Source organism: Oncorhynchus gorbuscha, linkage group LG18 (assembly GCF_021184085.1).
Source record: "Oncorhynchus gorbuscha isolate QuinsamMale2020 ecotype Even-year linkage group LG18, OgorEven_v1.0, whole genome shotgun sequence".
Classification (NCBI taxonomy): Eukaryota; Metazoa; Chordata; class Actinopteri; order Salmoniformes; family Salmonidae; genus Oncorhynchus; species Oncorhynchus gorbuscha.
This window is the reverse complement of record NC_060190.1, coordinates 57,997,786-58,019,703: the sequence shown is the minus strand read 5'-3', so window position 1 is coordinate 58,019,703 and position 21,918 is coordinate 57,997,786. Positions and strand designations below refer to the sequence as shown.

The following is a 21,918-nucleotide window of genomic DNA, read 5'->3' as shown; positions in this document are numbered from 1 at the left end:
TCCATCCTCTCCTATCTATTCTTTCTCCCTTCCCCACCACCTCACTCCCCATCCTCTCCATCCTCTCCTATCTATTCATTCTCCCTTCTCCACCACCTCACTCCCCATCCTCTCCTATCTATTCATTCTCCCTTCTCCACCACCCCACTCCCCATCCTCTCCATCCTCTCCATCCTCTCCATCCTCTCCTATCTGGATCCTATCAACTGATCACATCAAGGCAGTGTAAATATAGAAATCAGTTTCCCTTATATGGAGGCCTTGTTTAGTTAACATACACAAACAATTGTCCAGAGGGCCATGGTTAAAACATGTTGTCATGGTAGAGTGGAGGAGACATTGTTTGGTTTGCTGTCTAGTCTGTGTGGGGACAAAACTGTCTGCTGGAAGAACTGCAGTGCTGTTTTCAAGGTTAGAACTCTTTAAATGTTTCTTTCAGAGGGTTTTCCCCTTTTTGAAATGCACTAAGCATGCTTTCTGAAGTAGGGTGAGTTCACCAAGTTCGGAGTCCTTAGCCTTAAAGGTTTATGCAGTTGGTTTGAGGATGAAATCGCTAAGTTTTGTGTCTCAAGACTCATATCTAATTCCTCTTCCAGAACTGATCAAGATGGAGCCAAGGGATTGAACAGGGCAGACGTGCGCCCCGTCATTGCAATGCCTTTCATAATGAAGACGTCTCTGTGTCGATCCTTTGTGAGGCCAGCCTAGATGACTTTCATCTTTGAGGAGTTTGAGGTGAAACAATAAAGAGGGTATCAGGATACATAAGTTCTGAAGGCGTGAAGGAGCTAGGCTCTCTGAGCTGTTCTATCCCACTGTGCTTGTGACTGCCTGTGCTCTCCATTCCCCTGTAACTGTGTTGATTATTTTCCTCAGTTAGGCGTTTCAGGTGTGTCAACCCAGGGGTTGCCAGAGTTGTGTTTTTCATTTATTCATTTATGAACCTAAGCTGCCTTGGGCCATGCAATGTGAAACATGGGCCATTCCCAGGTGCTCAACAGTGCACCTGAGGTATTGATTGTCTCCCTTTGCAGCACTTACCCAGGTTCAACTTAGTCTCCAACTAAGAGTGCTTAATTATCTTAAATGACTTCACTAAGACAGAAGAGAGTCATGCAGGAATGAGCCGCATTAGGAGGAAAAGTGATTAAACACCTCAGCATGTGGCTGTCTCTCTCAAACGTAATGTTAGAATTACAATGTTATAAACTACTGTAAAAAAGTACCTCTAACCACATTTCTTTTTACGATAAAAAATCTGACTACTAAGCCAATAATGGATACAACACATATGACATACAGTATGTAGTAAAACAAAACATATGCGTTGATGAAAGTAAATAACATACTATGAACATGTCCTTACCGTCCACACAAGAGGGTTTGTTGCGTGTCGTCCCGGCCACTTTCCCCGGTAGACAGGAGCACTTGACGGTCTGGGAGCGCTCCTCGATACGGTTCTTATTACAGCACCGGTGGGCTGCGATCACCTCACACGTCCCTCCTTCTGAGGACACACACACAGTGACAGACTGGTTAGCCTACCACAGGGGAGCTGAGGAGTTTGATTGTGTCACGTATGCTCCCTCTCTGGCCTCTAGGTCACCACACTGCTGATTATTACGCACACTTGTCACCATTGTCACGCGCACCAGCGCTTATTGTCACTCACCTGGACTCCATCACCTCCTTGATTACCTGCCCTATTTATGTCCCTCCCTTTGGTTCCCTCCCCAGGCGTTATGGTTTCTGTATCTGTTTCATGTCGGTGCGCTGTTCCTGTTCCTGTTCCTGTTCCTGTTCCTGTTTCTTGTTTTGTTCATGTTGGTTTATTTATGAAATGTATTCACTCCCTGAACTTGCTTCGCGACTCTCAGCGTACATGGTTACAGATTGGATCATTACCGTGGAGCATACAGTATACAAGAACGTCAAGAGTGCGATTCATGTTGGATTATAAATTGGTATATGCGGAGGGTAGAAAATGGTACGCTAGAAATCAAATAGATCCCAGCTGTGAGTAAAAAAAATGTAACACATCATCTACAACGGACTATAAAAAAAACACATTGTGCTAAATAAGACCACTGTGCTTCTTTTAATCTGCTTCTACTGTATAATTATAAATATTATCTTAAAAAATGACGAGGTTAAAAACATTTGTTGTTTTTAACATCCTGAACTTTAATCATTAGTTCATATCATCGTATACTGCATGCAAATGCATATCATCATATACTGCATGCAAATGTTAAAAACCCTGCTGAAAATAAAATCAATTCACATCATTATAAACGTAAGTCACACAACATGCAATTACTATGTTATCCTTTTCACCACAGCATGCGTTGCAAATTGCCCCTAGAGGCATTTAGATGATTCTAATTTGACTCTCAGAGTTCCTCACTCCTTACAAATCACTCCCTGATGATGAGAAAATGATGCTCTGCTCTCACATTAATGTGGCTGTCTTTGCATCCCTGAGATCCTGCATATGATATTCATATGTTCCAGTAGGTGAGAAATTCTCCTGGGGTTCTGGAGTGAAGGCCTGGAGATACAGAGCAATTACTCTCCTCTTATTATGACTACACACATCAGTTCTTAACCAGGCCGACTGGCTTAAACCAGCCTCCATTCACTCCACTCACAATGGCTCTCCTGCAGAGGTGATATCATTCACAACAACTGCAGCACAATGGACCTTGTTCTGACAAAAGACAGTGTCAGACAAATTCAGAGAGAGAAGAGGAGAAACCCGCCAATGCCACTGGTGGGTCCAAGTAACAAGAGGGATCGCCCTGGGGAGTGAGGGCTGATGGGGCCTAGGGACGTCCCTCCTTGTCTAAAGAGAGAGAGAGGATGGCAGAGGGATAGGGGGATGAAGACAGAGGGAGAGGGCAGGGGCCTGACAGAGCCCGCAACTGGGTCGGTGAGTAATGACGGAGACACTGGGAGTGCCCCTTTCACACAATTATAAGGTGGCTGGCTAATGCAGCCAGAGGAGATGCAGGAGAGGGGCCCTAAATCACTGTGTGGCCCTCTCCTCATGCCCCAGGAAAAACTCTTTATCTTCCTGCGACAGCCATCGCCACAGACACCACCGTCCAACAGTTAAACTAGAGCTCATCCGAGGACACAGAGGGGAGGAGAGAAGGATAATTGGAGAAAGCGTAGTGGCAAACAGGAGCCAAAGAACACTTCCTCTTTTGTAGCAGTGTGTTTTTCTTTATGGTGGCTTTGCATTTTAAACATGGTGATAAAATTGTTATATTTTTTTTATTGAAGACAGGCCTTGTAAATGTCTGAAGTGGCTGGATCCTGAAAAAAAGATCTGAGCTGAGCTCTCACCGGGATGGACAGGTTTGGTAACACTTTCCTGCTCACATGTTCATCAAGGGCTGCCATGCCCAGACCACAGGCAGTGGGGACTGGGATTAAAAGGAGAACATTTGCAGTCATGTTGGCCGCCGCTGTCCTGCAGTATTAATGTCACTTTCCACAAGCTTAGGTGTTGATATATCGGGCCATGAGGCAGAACACAAACCATAGAAGTGAGGAAGTAATCCCTTGAGTGCGCTATATTTAAACCGCAAAACCCACAAAACCCACAACTAGTTGAATATTTTACTGGTACTTTCCTGCCTGGAGACATGCTTTCAAGTCTGTGGTAGAGGCAGAACTCACAAAATGTCCACTTTCAAGTCATGTCTACCAAGGGGATATTTATCTAACCCCCTGGCCTTTTATCGGCTGGTCTAAAACCACAATGATTCCATCAGACTCCTTAATGCTGAAAATGCATTTCCATGAGGAATCAGCTGTTTTGTCCATAGGAAATATAAAGCCCTCTGATGACCATGTATGAACAGCATTTCAAAGGATATTCAAAGACTATGGTATCTTCCAACCTCTTTATCTGACCCCCATATGGAATACTTGATCAAAACATAGCACTTGTATGTTTGTGTGGTTGTGTGTCTGAGTTTGTCTGCGTGCATGCTTGCGTGTGTATGTGTGTTATTTAGTTGCCCTGGGGTCAGGTAAGCAGCTCTTTGTTCAGCCATCAGCCAGGTGGACATTAGAGCAGTTTACTCAGTACCATCTGTGCAGACAGAGAATGAGAGCCATACAATGGGACTGCTCTGACACCATGGGGCCAGAGGAGAGAGATACTAAGAGGACAAATGGCCACTTGGATAGTACATTATGCTGTCCACATAAACCTAAGCTAATTTGGACCATGTCAGCACGGGGCAAATATTTGTCTATTAGCCTGTTTGTGTGTACATGCATGCCTGTGTGTGCACCTAGCCTATGTGTGTGTGTGTATTTGTCTCTCTGTGTATGTGAATGTAAGCAAGGCGAAATGTACATATACATTGGGTGTAGAAAACATGAAGAACACCGTACTCTTTACATGACATAGACTGACCAGGTGAATCCAGGTGAATGGTATGATCCCTTATTGATGTCACTTGTTAAAGATGCACTATGCAGAAATTGCTACGACATTTCTTGGTTGATAAATTCTAATAGTTAACCTATTTTAGTTGATGTGACAAAACAAGCAAGGATAGTGCACAGGATCATGGTTCTATCTAAACCGCTGTGAAATATCTTTTCCATAATGAAATGTGTTGTATTTTCAGCTGTTTGAAGGCAAAAGATGAAAAAACGGGAAGCATAAAAATATTGCACATACAGTAGAACACATATACTGCTTCATAGGCTTGCTTTCAATGAGAATGACAGATCTGTAACACACTTTTCTATGTGAATTTGGTCGGGTCGTCCAAAAAGTGACATATTTCAGCTTTAAATCCACTTCAATCATGTAGATGAAGGGGAGGTGACAGGTTAAAGAAGGATGTTTAAGTCTTGAGACAATTGAGACATGGATTGTGTATGTATGCCATTCAGAGGGTGAATGGGCAAGACAAAATATTTAAGTGAACGAGGATGGTACTAGGTGCCAGGCACACCGGTTTGTGTCAAGAACTGCAACACTGCTGGTTTTTCACGCTCAACAATTTCCCATGTGTATCAAGAATGTTCCATAACCCAAAGGACATCCAGATAACATGACACAACTTTGGGAATTATTGGCGTAAACAAGGGCCAGCATCCCTGTGGAACGCTTTTGACACCTTGTAGAGTCCATGCCCCAATGAATTGAGTCTGTTCTGAGAGCAAAAGGGGGTGCAACTCAATATTAAGAGGTGTTCTTAATGTTTTGTACACTCTGTGTACATGTGAGTGTGTGTTTGATGGATGGACCATTTACAGGCTGTCACAGCAGCTAAAAGGGTTAATCCAAACAGGTCAAATGGAGTAGGTGGTTCTGCTCTCTACCCTTTGGGTGGATGAGGTGAAGGGCATCAACGAGAGCATCGACTGGTCATTTTTCTCCTCGGAGCCCACGGTGACTTCAGTCATTAGACAATGTGATTAAGTGATTATGTTTAAGGAAATCGATGCTTCATTGTTTTCATCTTAGCCCAACGGCCAATTAAAACCCAACTAATGAGAGAGCGCTTCAATATGAAGAGATAGAAGAGGTGAGAAATGAAAGCTTACAGGTCAGCCATTATTCACAATATTGAATTAACCGCTTACCATTAAAAAGCACAGAGAAACAAGTTTGAAAGCTATAGTATGGTAAGATTGGAAAGTCTTTGCGCTCATGTACTGCATATTGTGCACTCCCACACATATATCCAGTATGCCTCTCCAATGACAACATCAGGCAAAGGGAAAATTTGCAAGAGAGCAAAGGAGCCTTGTGTTATAGACAGGGAGGTTTCCGGCTACTCACTCCTCTCTCACTAAATCTGGCCAGTTCAGACAACGAGACAATAGCAGTGTTTGTGTCTATGTCAGTACAGAGATAACTGCCTCTAATCTATGCAGTTTGCCGCTCTCTCTCTCTCTCTCTCTCTCTCTCTCTCTCTCTCTCTCTCTCTCTCTCTCTCTCTCTCTCTCTCTCTCTCTCTCTCACCCAAAACAAAGAACTAAACATCATTTGTGGCTTTCATTTATCGAACTAAGTGGGGGCTGTGTTCATTTGCAGTTTGCTTGAAGGTGGTGATGGAAATCAAATTGAGTTTTTCATCCCCTCACCCTTAGAGCTTATCGACTATGAACCTTAAAACAATATTTTCTTAATCTGTTTTCTGTTAAAAAACATATCTACTGAAGTACCACCAGTGTTCCATTATCTACAACATTGAAGTGAATTGTTTTCAGTCACAGTGGAATATGATGGAGTAAGACCATGCATTATGGAACAGACCCTTCTTTTCAGACAATGTATTCGCGCTTGAATGGCACACATACTGTAGGTGCAGTACATTCATTGTGAAGTGCTTTGATTGCTAACAAATAAGTCTGACATCAAAACAGCCCTATTCTGTTTGGCCGAGTCTGTCTTTAGCATCAGTTAGCTGGGTCTTTACCGGGTGGACTGGCAATCAGCAAGCATCAGAAATTAAGAAAGAAAACGGGAGATATTAATGACTCGTTTGAGGAGGCAGAGGCATCAAAGTGGAGGAGGCCCAGCTGTCCCTGTGCATGTATCTTTAATGGTGCTCCTCGTCATTATCAGCCAGGCAGAGGGATTTAGCTCATTACTTAAACATCAAGGAGGAACTCCAAGAACACTCCCCTGATTACTTAAGATAATGTTTAAATGCGCTACAAAGCAACATCATATGGACTCCAAATGAGATGAAATCTAGCCTCGCCAGAAAAACTGTTTTTCGTGTCGTTCACTCTGACTTAAATTAATGCTCTCCATATTTCATCTGCTCAAATGCACCCTCTGAGTCAGAACTGTGTGAAATTACACATGACTAGCACTGGAGGCTTTGGAGTCTTTCAGACCAAAGACCCCACGTCCATCCATGCAATGCAAGTTTAAACAGGCAGCAGGGCTTCTGCGTGTGGATTGATGGAATCCCCTCAATGGGGTTGATATGAGCCGGCTGCTGTATTTTGGTGCCCCCGCCTCGAGCCCAGCAGCTTGTAGGTTCACACACACCATGACTAGGTCATCTCCCAGGGAAGTGTGCTGCCTAGGTTGTCGAGGTTCATACCACCTCGTTGCCACTAACACTCTCTGACTCACACCTCCCGGTGAAGAAAAGGAATGTGTGAAGGAACAAAAGGAGGGAGTGTGTGTGTGTGTGTGTGTGTGTGTGTGTGTGTGTGTGTGTGTGTGTGTGTGTGTGTGTGTGTGTGTGTGTGTGTGTGTGTGTGTGTGTGTGTGTGTGTGTGTGTGTGTGTGTGTGTGTGTGTGTGTGTGTGTGTGTGTGTGTGTGTGTGTGTGTGTGTGTGTGTGTGTGTAAGTGGTTGTGTGTAAGTGGTTGTGTGTAAGTGCACGTGTTTGGGAGAGATGGCATATTTCTGTAAAAGCATAAGGAATAGGCTACATCTTGGCTCGACACCCAGGTTCACACTCAAAATAATCCAAAGCAACACCAGAGCGCCCCGAGCCCTGTGAGTGAATCATCCGCTAGGACTTGATCCCTAGCCAGACAGAGACGGCCCTGCTACAGCACTGTGTTCACAGGGCTGACGCCAGCCAACATGGTTAGATAACAAAGCAACCCTGAGGAGGTGGGCACTGAAACCGGTTCAAGCCAATTGTCGCTAAATATATCTAAGTTCTTTGGATGGCACACAGCAAAATCAATGGTGTACATTTAACTTAAACTTACATTTTCAGTGAACATTCAGTGTCCCACTGAACCTGTGTTAAAATAAATCTTTAACACTATTAAAAGTGTTAACACTTTAGTTTAACCCATTCAACTCTTAAAGTGTTAAAATTAACTTGATTGTGGCATTTGCATAGCTGTACTGTAGAGTGATACGCAACATCTACTGTGTAATATATAACCTTGATTTAGAGTAAGCTGGCCTCACTTTGCTTTGTGCTGACGCTGTTACATTTTCTCAGTGTAAGAAATGAACCACCTGTAGTGTTGCACTAAATCATTTTGAGCTGTTGTTTTAACAGTATGTTGTAAAGCCTTTTTTGCACATTTCATAGAGTGCTTTTTATTTTCAAGTAAATTATAGTTACCACTCATGACTGTATTTGTTAGTGACAGAGAGATGATTATTTCATTTGTTCCTTTTAGAGGCCTGTGGCTTTCATCAAATGAATACAATTGATACAGTGCCTTCAGAAAGTATTCACACCCTCTGACTTATTCCACATTTTGTTGTGTTACTGCCTGAATTCAAAATGGATTAAAAAAATGTTTTTCACCCCCATCTACACACAATACCCCATAATAACAAAGTGAAAACATGCTTTAAATATTGTCTGCCAATTGAATGAAAATGAAATACTGAAATATATCATTTACATAAGCGTTCACACCCCTGAGTCAATACATTCAAATCACCTTTGACAGTGATTATAGCTGTGAGTATTTCTGGGTACGTCTCCAAGAGCTTCGCACACCTGGATTTACAATATTTGCACATGATTATTTTTTACATTCTTCAAGCTCGGTCAAATTGGATCATTGCTAGACAGCCATTTTCAAGTCTTGCCATAGATATTCAAGACGATTTAAGTAAAAACTTTAATTAGGCCAGTTAGGAACATTCCACATTGTCTTGGTAAGAAAGTCCACTGTATATTTGGCGTTGTGATTTAGGTTATTTTCCTGCAGAAAGGTGAATTTGTCTCCCAGTGTCTGTTGGAAAGCAGATTGAACCAGGTTTAACTCTAGGAGTTTGCCTGTGCTTAGCTCTATTCCGTTTCTTTTTATCCTAAAAAACTCCCTAGTCCTTGTTGATGACAATCATACCCATAACATGATGCAGTCACCACCATGTTCGAAAATATGAGTGGTACTCAGGGATGTTTTGTGTTGGATATTTCCCAAACATAACACATTATATTCAGGACATAAAGTACATTCATTTGCCAATTTTGTTGATGTTTTACTTTATTGCCTTATTGTGAACAGGATGCATGTTTTGGAATATTTTGGAGTAACTACAATGTTGTTGACCCGTCCTCAGTTTTCTCCTATCACAGCCATTCAACTTTGGAAATGTTTTAAAGTCACCATTGGCCTCATGGTAAAATCTCTGAGTGTTTTCCTTCCTCTCTGACAAGTGAGTTAGGAAGGACGTCTGTGTCTTTGTAGTGACTGGGTGTATTGATACACCAGTGAAATTAATATCTTTACCATGCTTAAAGGGATATTCAATGTCTGCTTTTTTTTTAACCATCTATCAATAGGTGCCCTTCTTTGTGTGGCATTGGAAAACCTATCTGATCTTTGTGGTCGAGTCTGTGTTTGAAATTCACTGCTCGACTTAGGGACCTTACAGATAATTGTATTCATGGGGTACAGAGATGAGGTAGTCATTCAAAAAACATGTTACGGACTATTATTCCACAAAGAGTATGTCCATGCAACTTATTATGTGACTTGTTAAGCACATTTTTACTCCTGAACCTATTTAGGCTTGTGTGCCACAACAAAGGGTTTGAATACTTATTGACTCAAGACATTTCAGCTTTTCATTATTTATTCATTTTTAAAAACATAATTTCACTTTGACATTATGGGGTATTGTGTGTGGGTCAGTGACACAAACTCAATGTAATATTTGTATTTATTCAGGCTGTAACACAACAAAGTATGGGAAAAGTCAAGGGGTGTAAATACTTTCCGAATTAAGAATGACTATCATTGTTAGGAAAGTTGATAAAAAAGACTACCTAAATCATTTAAACTGGAACAACCATTTCATTAATGGGTGCAATACATCTAACTAACTGATTGGATTAGTTTAGAAAAATGTTATCCATGTTTGTGTTGCATGAGATTCATTAATCAATCAATGCACATGCAAAACCACAAATATTAAAAACAATCCTAAAAAATATATTTGCATTATAGCATGCTGGGAAATATGATAATGATGGGTGTGGTTTTGATGGGACTCTTTTACTCTCCAAAGTGTAAAACAATAACTCTGGTTATATATTATCACCAACACTAGGGGGTTATTTTATACCACTGAGTGTTAATTTTACTCTTACAGAGTGAATGTAACTCCTTAATCAACACTGGAAATGTTACACTGCAATATCAACACTGGCTAATTTGCTGTGCAGCCAACTTGGTTGTTTTCAAGATCTCAGAGGAAGCCCAGAAAATGTATGTATTGTGTACAGTTTCGACTAAGTTCATATCATTTTAAATCATCTATGCTGAATTTAGATTGAAACTGTTAAGTTTGACCATCTCCATACCTTTGCTGGTCACATGTAGGTGAGTTTTACCCCTGGTCGTTTATCAGTGAACCATCTCCGGCCCAGATAAACAAGTGGACACTGTGGAGCACAGCAAAGTACATCCAGCTAGCAGTGCCTGCAGCTAACAGGCTGATGCTGACTGTGAACTGAGAGCGGGGAACTCGACTGTGCTCCTGCTCAGAGCTCAGACAGACAGACAGGTAGAGAGAAACCACTGACCTAGTCACATGAATCGATTGTGTTTTTTCCTCAACTAGTACAGCTTATCTACTAAGCTATCTACACACCCACTGAATTGTAAGCATCATCGCAGAGACACACTCTGACTCACATCTATCATCCTGGTAACTAGTTGCTGGAAAGAGAATGTGTATGTGTGTATCTAACAATGCCTTTAAATAATTGATACCCTCTTCCTGGTGCATTCCGTGCCCCACAGCGGTTAGTATGTGATAAGTTATAAAACCAAAATACTAAAACACAGTACTACTGGTAAACTAACAGTTATGATATCTCTAACTAGTCATTTTATTGAAGTGGATGGGAGGTGGGAGGTGTGTCTGAATGGCCTCAGCCCAGGTCGGTTCTTAATCACTTGTATGGAGTACCACACCAGGGCCATATTACTCAGATGCCCACATCTTTATGGTTATTAAAGTTAACAACTGCTGCGTGCCTCATTTACCCACACTCTATCAATACCAGTTCAGCACCATGAAATTACCCCGGTCCAGAGGGAGCACTGTGACAAACCTGATTAAGAAATGGTCTGTAATGCTCGGTTGTAAAATGCTCCATGTCCAGGAGTGAGTTGGCTGCAAAACGTTATTCTCAAGATCCAATGGGTGGAGGACAGGTGCTAGGGGTTGTTGATGTCCATAATAGCTTCTATGTCAATTCTAACTTTTATGTGTATTAGGAAACGAATAGCAAGTCTCTGAAAACACACTTCGCGGCAACTACAGTTGAAGTCAGAAGTTTACATACACCTTAGCCAAATACATTTCAACTCAGTTTTTAACAATTCCTGACATTTAATCCTAGTAAACATTCCCTGTCTTAGGTCAGTTAGGATCACCACTTTATTTTAATAATGTGAAATGTCAGAATAATAATAGAGAGAATGATTTATTTCAGCTTTTATTTCTTTCACCACATTCCAGTCAGAAGTTTACATACACTCAATTAGTATTTGGTAGCATTGCCTTTAAATTGCTTTACTTGGCTCATTGTGGGAATCTTTCCACAAGCTTCCCACAATAAGTTGGGTGAATTTTGCCCCATTCCTCCTGACAGAGCTGGTGGAACTGAGTCAGGTTTGAAGGCCTCCTTGCTCGCACACACTTTGTCAGTTCTGCCCACACATTTTCTATAGGATTGAGGTCAGGGCTTTGTGATGGCCACTCCAATACCTTGACATTGTTGTCCTTAAGCCATTTTGCCACAACTTCGGAAGTATGCTTGGAGTCATTGTCCATTTGGAAGACCCATTTGTGACCAAGATTTAATCCTGATGTCTTGAGATGTTGCTTCAATGTATAATGTATCCACATAATTTTCCTGTCTTATGATGCCATCTAAGGTAGGCCTTCAAATACATCCACAGGTACACCTCCTTATTGACTCAAATGATGTCAATTAGCCTATCAGAAGCTTCTAAAGCCATGACATAATTTTCTGGAATTGTCCAAGCTGTTTCAAAGCACAGTCAACTTAGTTTAAACTTCTGACCCACTGGAATTGTGATACAGTGAACTATAAGTGAAATAATCTGTCTGTAAACAATTGTTAGAAAAATTACTTGTGTCATGCACAAAGTAGATGTCCTAACCGATTTGCCAAAACTAGTGTGTTAACAAGAAATTTGTGGAGTGGTTGAAAAATGAGTTTTAATGACTCCAACCTAAGTGAATGTAAACTTCTGACTTCAACTGTATATGACTATGCCTGGACTATAAAAGTTATCAGAACCTTCTCTAAAAAAGAATAAGAGAAAGTAAGTGATTGCTGTAAATATATGCAGGGTGTAAGCTAGTTGTAACCTAGTTCTGTGTTTTTCAGGTACAAGGACACACACACTGTCACGGCTGGCTGGGTGTGTAGCGAGGAATCAGGCGCAGAGAGCAGAGAGGTCCAGGGGAAAAGTGCCCTTTAATACGGCACCAAAATGAAATGCCCAACACGCAGGGAGCAAACACTGACCAACCCAAACCAACGGGTAACTAGGTCCAGAGCACTAACAACACCAACGATACAACATGAACATCAAAATGAAATGCCCAACACGCAGGGAGCAAACACTGACCAACCCAAACCAACGGGTAACTAGGTCCAGAGCACTAACAACACCAACGATACAACATGAACATCTAAATAATCCCGCACCACAAAGGGGCGGGTTCCATGCGCTAAATAGGGAAGAACATCAAGCACACAAAATAGGAACAGGTGTAACAAATGAGACAAAACTAACCCAAAAGAAAAAGGGATCGGTGGCGGCTAGTACGTGACACACACGTTACTCTGTTGGATATCATGTCAAATAAGTGGCAGGCATTTTCTTATGTTTGGCTCACGGACGTAAAAGTATATTTCTAAAATAAAAGAGGAAGGGAGGGCTCTTGTTCTGTCTCTTAGATATCCTCAGTGTACCATTTCCTTCACAGTATTGGCCCACATCTGACCTCGGTGAATGTCCATAATGATGCAGGTCACTGAGTATTTTAAATGAGGACAGAATGGTGACTGAATCGTCCATTCAAAATCATGAAACTACCTTTCTGAAAGCAATGATAGAACAGTCTTTGTGAAATGGTATTCCTTTGAAGAAAACAATTGGTTCTGGTGAGCCAGGAGAAATGGGCTGATCAGAGGACGAGGCATTAAGGTTGCAACGGGAGGGTATATTACTGGAAACTTTCAAAGTTTGCCCTTTTGGGTACTTCATATTTGTACAGGCATCTGTAATTATGTCTGGGCCTCTGTGTGGTCTTATCACATTTAAAATATGTGAAATAATTATAACATTATCCTAAATATAAACCATCAACTTAGTGAATACCATTTGTGTTTAATATGAGGGTTTGAGCATGAAATATCCTTTATATAGTTTTTACACACTTTTATTTATTTAGCAATGTCAGTATGTATTTGTTGTCAATGTTTTGGCATTAAACTGGTGGCAGATGTGTAAAGAAGTCAATAGTTTAAAGAGTTTCAGAGTCAATTGAAAGTAATACAATTGTTGATTAGATGCTTTTTGAATAAATGTTCTGTTGAACCATACGGCCTATCTACAGTACTAGAAACTCATGGACAAAATGGACACAGATCTATTAAATGAATAGTTTATAGGATTCCTTATAGTTAGTCAAGTATTAATTACCAAAGTTACGATAGATTGCCATAGATTTTATGTTAATTATCAAAATGACTGAAGATTCCAGTAACTTTGGTAAACTGCTGGTAGCTTTGCAACCCGACAAGGAATATATCACTGCTGGTTTGCTATAGAGAAATACACAGGATACACCTGGATCTCAGTAACTAAATGCAGTAACTAAAACAGCTAATGATGACAAAAGCGTAATATCTGAGTTAGACATCTAACCAAGGTGGGGAACACTTCAGTCGGCCACTCAGACACATTACTGTACACGTGCTCATCAAAAACCACCTTTCTGTATAGGTGAGCCATACCAATGAACGCTTGATGTAGAAACATGGTGTGAGGTGGAGACATTCAGTGCTGGATCTCCCACCATGTAGTGGTCAGTCTGTGTCCTCTGAAAATGACCTGTTCCAGTCAATTCACTGTGCCCGGATTACATACAATGCATTAGCTAAAATGCATAATGCATCCCAAGCTACTTACCCGCTTCCAATTATAGATGCATGCTAAAATCCCGGTGTTACATATAGAAAAAGGCTCACTCACTGCAGCGTGAATAATCTACCCACTTTCTATTAAGCCAGAACATCCGGGACTGGTATTCTTTTGCATAACAGGGCCTCATTTGCAATGGAAGTCAATCAGTTTCCCATCTTTCTCTGCCACATTTGCATGTTTGAATGTTTTCTTAAAGCATTAAATGCAGCTGGCTCTATTCCAGTGTCTGTCTGCTCCGCCTGACAAACGCCCCCCCCCAGGGTGCCCGGGCCAGAGCTGTGAAAAGGGACTGCTTTGTCATGCATTGTGTGTAATTGGTAGGGACAGTTACGCTTGTGAACCATTTGAGCCAAAATGGTCTGGTCTGGCAAGCGTGATTGTCGCATTTCATAACACTGAGGCCACTGTGCTCTGTGGCTCCGACACTATACACCCACACTATAATATCAATTATAAGCATAGCTTGTTCATTGAAATCACAGTGGTCGTGCTGAATGACCAAAGACCAATAAAGAGTTGAAGGCTGTTTTCTCCACTCATGTTGAATGTCGCTCCTTGATACAGTATTTTTAAAACATCTTATTTCACCTTTATTTAACCAGGTAGGCTTGTTGAGAACAAGTTCTCATTTACAACTACGACCTGGCCAAGATAAAGCAAAGCAGTGCGACACAAACAACAACACAGAGTTACACATGGAATAAACAAACATACAATTAATAGCACAATAGAAAACGTCTATATACAGTATGTGCAAATGAGGTAGGATTAAGGGAGGAAAGGCAATACATAGGTCATAGTGGCAAAAGAATTACAATATAGCAGTTAAACACTGGAGTGATAGATGTGCAGTAGATGAGTGTGCAAGTAGAGATACTGGGATGCAAAGGAGCAAAAATAATAATAATTAATTACAGTATGGGGATGAGGTAGTTGGATGGGCTATTTACAGATGGGCTATGTACAGGTGCAGTGATCTGTGAGCTGCTCTGACAGCTGGTGCTTAAAGTTAGTGAGGGAGATATGAGTCTCCCTCACAGCGATCTGTTGAAGAGCATGCATTTAGTTTTTCTTGCATTTAAGAGCAGTTGGAGGTCACAGAAGGAGAGTTGTATGGCATTGAAGCTCTTCTGGAGGTTAGTTAACACAGTGTCCAAAGAAGGGCCAGAAGTATACAGAATGGTGTCATCTGCGTAGAGGTGGATCAGAGAATCACCAGCAGCAAGAGCGACATCATTGATGTATACAGAGAAAAGAGTCGGCCCAAGAATTGAACCCTGTGGCACCCCCATAGAGTATATTGGAAAGTGCTTTCCTGGAAGCTGCTTTTTCTAGTTATTGGCTTAGGAGATCCCATTTTATAAGTATTTGGTAAATGATCATTGTAAAGCACAGCACTGATTCTTCTCTCAGCCAGACTTTCTAATGATGATCAATCTGGGTAACATGAGTAAGGGGAGAAAATCAATTGCTTAAATGACCGGTTTCAGAGTGACAATGTAGAGCCAGTCAGATGGAGTATTTAGTTCCTGACCTTGCTTTCCCTGCAAGCCAGGGGTGCCACGTATTATGTTGCATGAAAGGGTTTGTATAAAAGCTCACAGAATTGGTTGTTTTCTCTCATTATTGAACGTTTATTTTGTGTCAGGAGGAAAGAGATCACCAAGCCATCACACTGTTATCCAGTCATAACACATACACATATAGGATCTTATTTTGAGGCAGGTTTCTATAATTATGTGGATCACATTCAATGGACATTTTTGTAGGGGTTGATATTTTCCATAAGGGAAAATCAAGTCTGACATTTCAAAGTGGAAATTGTGAAATTCAGAAGCCCTTTTAAACCTTAAATACACTACACATGTTAAGTATCCTGCATTGGAGGAAGTTATCCTGCAACAGGGTGATCAATTTAAGATCCTATATCTGCACACGTAAATCAAATCAAATTTTATTTGTCACATACACATGGTTAGCAGATGTTAATGCGAGTGTAGCGAAATGCTTGTGCTTCTAGTTCCGACAATGCAGTGATAACCAACAAGTAATCTAACTAACAATTCCAAAACTACTGTCTTATACACAGTGTAAGGGGATAAGGAACATGTACATAAGGATATATGAATGAGTGATGGTACAGAGCAGCATACAGTAGATGGTATCGAGTACAGTATATACATATGAGATGAGTGTGTAGACAAAGTAAACAAAGTGGCATAGTTAAAGTGGCTAGTGATACATGTGTTACATAAGGATGCAGTCGATGATGTAGAGTACAGTATATACATATGCATATGAGATTAATAATGTAGGGTAAGTAACATTATATAAGGTAGCATTGTTTAAAGTGGCTAGTGATATATTTACATCATTTCCCATCAATTCCCATTATTAAAATGGCTGGAGTTGGGTCAGTGTCAATGACAGTGTGTTGGCAGCAGCCACTCAGTGTTAGTGGTGGCTGTTTAACAGTCTGATGGCCTTGAGATAGAAGCTGTTTTTCAGTCTCTCGGTCCCAGCTTTGATGCACCTGTACTGACCTCGCCTTCTGGATGATAGCGGGGTGAACAGGCAGTGGTTCGGGTGGTTGATGTCCTTGATGAACTTTATGGCCTTCCTGTAACAACGGGTGGTGTAGGTGTCCTGGAGGGCAGGTAGTTTGCCCCCGGTGATGCGTTGTGCAGTCCTCACTACCCTCTGGAGAGCCTTACGGTTGAGGGCGGAGCAGTTGCCGTACCAGGCGGTGATACAGCCCGCTAGGATGCTCTCGATTGTGCATCTGTAGAAGTTTGTGAGTGCTTTTGGTGACAAGCCGAATTTCTTCAGCCTCCTGAGGTTGAATAGGCGCTGCTGCGCCTTCTTCACGACGCTGTCAGTGTGAGTGGACCAATTCAGTTTGTCTGTGATGTGTATGCCGAGGAACTTAAAACTAGCTGCCCTCTCCACTACTGTTCCATCGATGTGGATAGGGGGGTGTTCCCTCTGCTGTTTCCTGAAGTCCACAATCATCTCCTTAGTTTTGTTGACGTTGAGTGTGAGGTTATTTTCCTGACACCACACTCCGAGGGCCCTCACCTCCTCCCTGTAGGCCGTCTCGTCGTTGTTGGTAATCAAGCCTACCACTGTTGTGTCGTCCGCAAACTTGATGATTGAGTTGGAGGCGTGCGTGGCCACGCAGTCGTGGGTGAACAGGGAGTACAGGAGAGGGCTCAGAACGCACCCTTGTGGGGCCCCGTGTTGAGGATCAGCGGGGAGGAGATGTTGTTGCCTACCCTCACCACCTGGGGCGGCCCGTCAGGAAGTCCAGTACCCAGTTGCACAGGGCGGGGTCGAGACCCAGGGTCTCGAGCTTGATGACGAGCTTGGAGGGTACTATGGTGTTGAATGCCGAGCTGTAGTCGATGAACAGCATTCTCACATAGGTATTCCTCTTGTCCAGGTGGGTTAGGGCAGTGTGCAGTGTGGTTGAGATTGCATCGTCTGTGGACCTATTTGGGCGGTAAGCAAATTGGAGTGGGTCTAGGGTGTCAGGTAGGGTGGAGGTGATATGGTCCTTGACTAGTCTCTCAAAGCACTTCATGATGACGGAAGTGAGTGCTACGGGCGGTAGTCGTTTAGCTCAGTTACCTTAGCTTTCTTGGGAACAGGAACAATGGTGGCCCTCTTGAAGCATGTGGGAACAGCAGACTGGTATAGGGATTGATTGAATATGTCCGTAAACACACCGGCCAGCTGGTCTGCGCATGCTCTGAGGGCGCGGCTGGGGATGCCGTCTGGGCCTGCAGCCTTGCGAGGGTTAACACGTTTAAATGTCTTACTCACCTCGGCTGCAGTGAAGGAGAGACCGCATGTTTCCGTTGCAGGCCGTGTCAGTGGCACTGTATTGTCCTCAAAGCGGGCAAAAAAGTTATTTAGTCTGCCTGGGAGCAAGACATCCTGGTCCGTGACTGGGCTGGATTTCATCTTGTAGTCCGTGATTGACTGTAGACCCTGCCACATGCCTCTTGTGTCTGAGCCATTGAATTGAGATTCCACTTTGTCTCTGTACTGACGCTTAGCTTGTTTGATAGCCTTACGGAGGGAATAGTTGCACTGTTTGTATTCAGTCATGTTGCCAGACACCTTGCCCTGATTAAAAGCAGTGGTTCGCGCTTTCAGTTTCACGCGAATGCTGCCATCAATCCACGGTTTCTGGTTAGGGAATGTTTTTATCGTTGCTATGGGAACGACATCTTCGACGCACGTTCTAATGAACTCGCACACCGAATCAGCATATTCGTCAATATTCCCATCTGACGCAATACTAAACATGTCCCAGTCCACGTGATGGAAGCAGTCTTGGAGTGTAGAGTCAGCTTGGTCTGACCAGCGTTGGACAGACCTCAGCGTGGGAGCCTCTTGTTTTAATTTCTGCCTGTAGGCAGGGATCAGCAAAATGGAGTCGTGGTCAGCTTTTCCGAAAGGGGGGCGGGGCAGGGCCTTATATGCGTCGCGGAAGTTAGAGTAACAATGATCCAAGGTTTTACCACCCCTGGTTGCGCAATCGATATGCTGATAAAATTTAGGGAGTCTTGTTTTCAGATTGGCTTTGTTAAAATCCCCAGCTACAATGAATGCAGCCTCCGGATAAATGTTTTCCAGTTTGCAAAGAGTTAAATAAAGTTCGTTCAGAGCCATCGATGTGTCTGCTTGGGGGGGGATATATACGGCTGTGATTATAATCGAAGAGAATTCTCTTGGAAGATAATACAGTACCAGTACCAGTCAAAGGTTTGGAGACACCTACTCAGGATTTTCTTTATTTAAGCGCTCAGCGTATGTGGGAACTCCTTCAAGACTGTTGGAAAATCATTCCAGGTGAAGCTGGTTGAGAGAATGCCAAGAGTGTGCAAAGATGTTATGAAGGGAAAGGGTAGCTACTTTGAAGAATCTGAAATATAAAATAGATTTTTATTTGTTTAACACTTTTTGGGTTACTACATGATTCCATATGTATTATTTCATAGTTTTGATGTCTTCACTATTATTCTACAATGAAGAAATTAGTAAAAAATACTGAAAAAACATTAAATGAGTAGGTGAGTCCAAACCTTTGATTGGTACTGTATATAACCGTCCAAACATTTTACTTTTCCACTATAGTTTTCCTACTTTTCTTCAGACTTCTACTTTAAATCTGAAATGAACATCCTAGAAGATGGTGCCATTGATCATGCAGGTATTATATAAATGGTGTAGGTGGTAGTCAGAGGGTGCGGTGAAAGGGATCTTGTTGTTAGCTCTGATATGTTGTGTGTCAGGTACTGTGTTGCCCGAACAGTGCTTTTCTACTGTGGGAGCTAAATATGCTTTGGCTAGGCCCTGGCAGATAGCTTTCTGAGAAGACCACTCAATGCAGACATGGAACAGGATGGCTTTTTGTTGAAATACAGCACAGTACACCACAATACACAATAAATGAACCATGGGCTAAAGAGCCGCTGGACAATGCTCATCTATTCTGTGTCACTGAGCTCTGAAATTACTTTTTCAACATGCCTACATTTTGGGAGAGTAATAGCCATGACAAATAACAATATTATATATTATATGAGGGGAAGAAGAGAGAGAGAGAGAGAGAGAGAGAGAGAGAGAGAGAGAGAGAGAGAGAGAGAGAGAGAGAGAGAGAGAGAGAGAGAGAGAGAGAGAGAGAGAGAGAGAGAGAGAGAGAGAGAGAGAAGAAAGAAAGGAAGAAAGAGAGAGAATGATTTATTCAAGGCCTTACCCAGGTGGAAATGGGACAATATAAAACTGGAACACAATTTTCTGTCAGATTACTGTGAATGATATCAATCAAAAATATAAGCCAGTGTGTCATAACAGGCTGGCTGATAAGGTATTAAACGACATATAACATCTTGATATGATCACAAAAGGGAAGAGAGCATTAGTTTTATGCTGCAGTACGCTACAATATGTAGAATTCTCTGTCAAATTCTCCAATTACAATTCAGACGAATGGTTGAGCAGAAACTTGACTCGGACAAGTTATCATTTATTTGGGTCCTGCACTCTATAAGGTTAATGTCAACTTGATGATTTTTCAAGACACGTACTGAGAGGGGAATTTCTTCTTCAGAATATCCAGTGTTTTATGTACTTATTTCCAAGTTACATACCTCATCAGGGGTGCAGATAGCCTCTCCTTAGATTCATGTCTCATTTATAGTTCAATCTCTGTATGTTTCAACCTGACAAAGTTGAATAATAGAAACTAATCTTCAAGTGGAAACATTGGAGTCATATTTGGATGACAAGAGTGCCCCTGTGTCAATTCATTAAACTGATATGGATCACCTTGGATTTGATTTGATTTCCTTGCCTTATTGAAGGCTGTGGACTCTCATACAGGAGAGCAGTATAGACAAGGGACTCATTTAAAACCAGACAATCATTAGTGAGCTAGATTAAAGTAATAGTGTTCAATCCACCTGGAAAGAATCCCTTTGAATGACAAGTTGAGATGTATTCTGTCTAAGATGACCTAATGACCACCTACTGTACCACACAACAGGTTTACAGCGAGTTATGAGAGAAAAATATAATAACAAGTACTTATAGCAGCTGTATGATATAAACTCCACTCCTCACAGTATCCAGGGTGTTGCCTATGTAGGCGTCTCACCAGAGGCACACTGCTGCTTGAGAATAGATTAAATGTGAACCAGTCTCCTCATCAGTCTCGGCAACAGACACCTATAAATATGATCTGTGCCATCAGGGTGGACTGTGAAATCATGTGGCTGCACATCAAAGTGTGACTGGGTTCAATGTTGCATACTAATGTTGAAACCATGTGGGGATGGTGGGGAGAGACATGGAGAGAGGGTAGCCTCCACTTCTCTTCAAGGAAAATCGTTCAAAACAACACACTCACTTAATTCTCTGAAATTCTCAGAATATATAATTGGAGAGAAATATTCCCAGGATTAGTGTCTCTATCTTTTTAATACAATACAACAGATACTACTATGACAACCATTTAACAGTTATGTTGTAACAATCAAGATAGTACTTGCACATTTCCTGCTTTAACTGGTAGTATGTATACTACAATACTACAGCTGACAAAACCACTATCACTGTCTCCATTCCCATCGTTGACCGACCAACCTCTCATCATCACTTCCAGAGCTATGAACTCTGTGTGGTGTCATTAATGAGCCCAGAGTCTGGGATGGGAGTCTGCCAGGTTAGTGATTGTGTCTCTGCAGACAAGCGAGTAGAGTAGAGATAACCGGCCTCTGCAGACGACATCTATAGCTCTCCTCTACCATCCATCGCATCTCTACCCCTGATGAAGCCCCTTTTTAGTGGGTTCATCTCTATACCTCTCAACGTCTCTCCCTTTCCAGTTCCCCCACTCTTTTTCCCTATCTCTCTGTTTCTATTGTTCCCTTTATCTCTCTCTCTCTCTCTCTCTCTATCTCTCCACCTCACGCTCCTCTCTCTCTCACTCTCTACTACCCCCCCTCATTAAGGTCCTCTCCTGCTGGAGGATGCAGGCTGGAGAAAACTGACTGCCCTGACCTCTGTCTTGTACAAGGGGGCCACCGTACCATGGACAGGCTATCATTTCTCAGGGTCAGTGTCGCGTGGTCACCATTATGCAGTGTCAGGCCAGTGTGAGTCCAGTCTGAAGGCAGTGTGAGTCCAGTCTGAGGGCAGTGTGAGTCCAGTCTGAGGGCAGTGT

General features: G+C 42.2%; 1 protein-coding gene across 2 annotated transcripts in view; it reads right to left on the bottom strand.

Moving 5' to 3' along the window:
• Positions 1–21,918, bottom strand: part of LOC124003671 (chemokine-like protein TAFA-1) — a 281,503-nt gene that overhangs the window by 34,385 nt on the left and 225,200 nt on the right. For both annotated transcript variants that reach the window (XM_046312176.1, XM_046312175.1), the window contains exon 3: positions 1,367–1,507. In XM_046312176.1, coding sequence (XP_046168132.1) covers positions 1,367–1,507 — 141 coding nt within the window. The remainder of the gene's footprint in view (positions 1–1,366; positions 1,508–21,918) is intronic.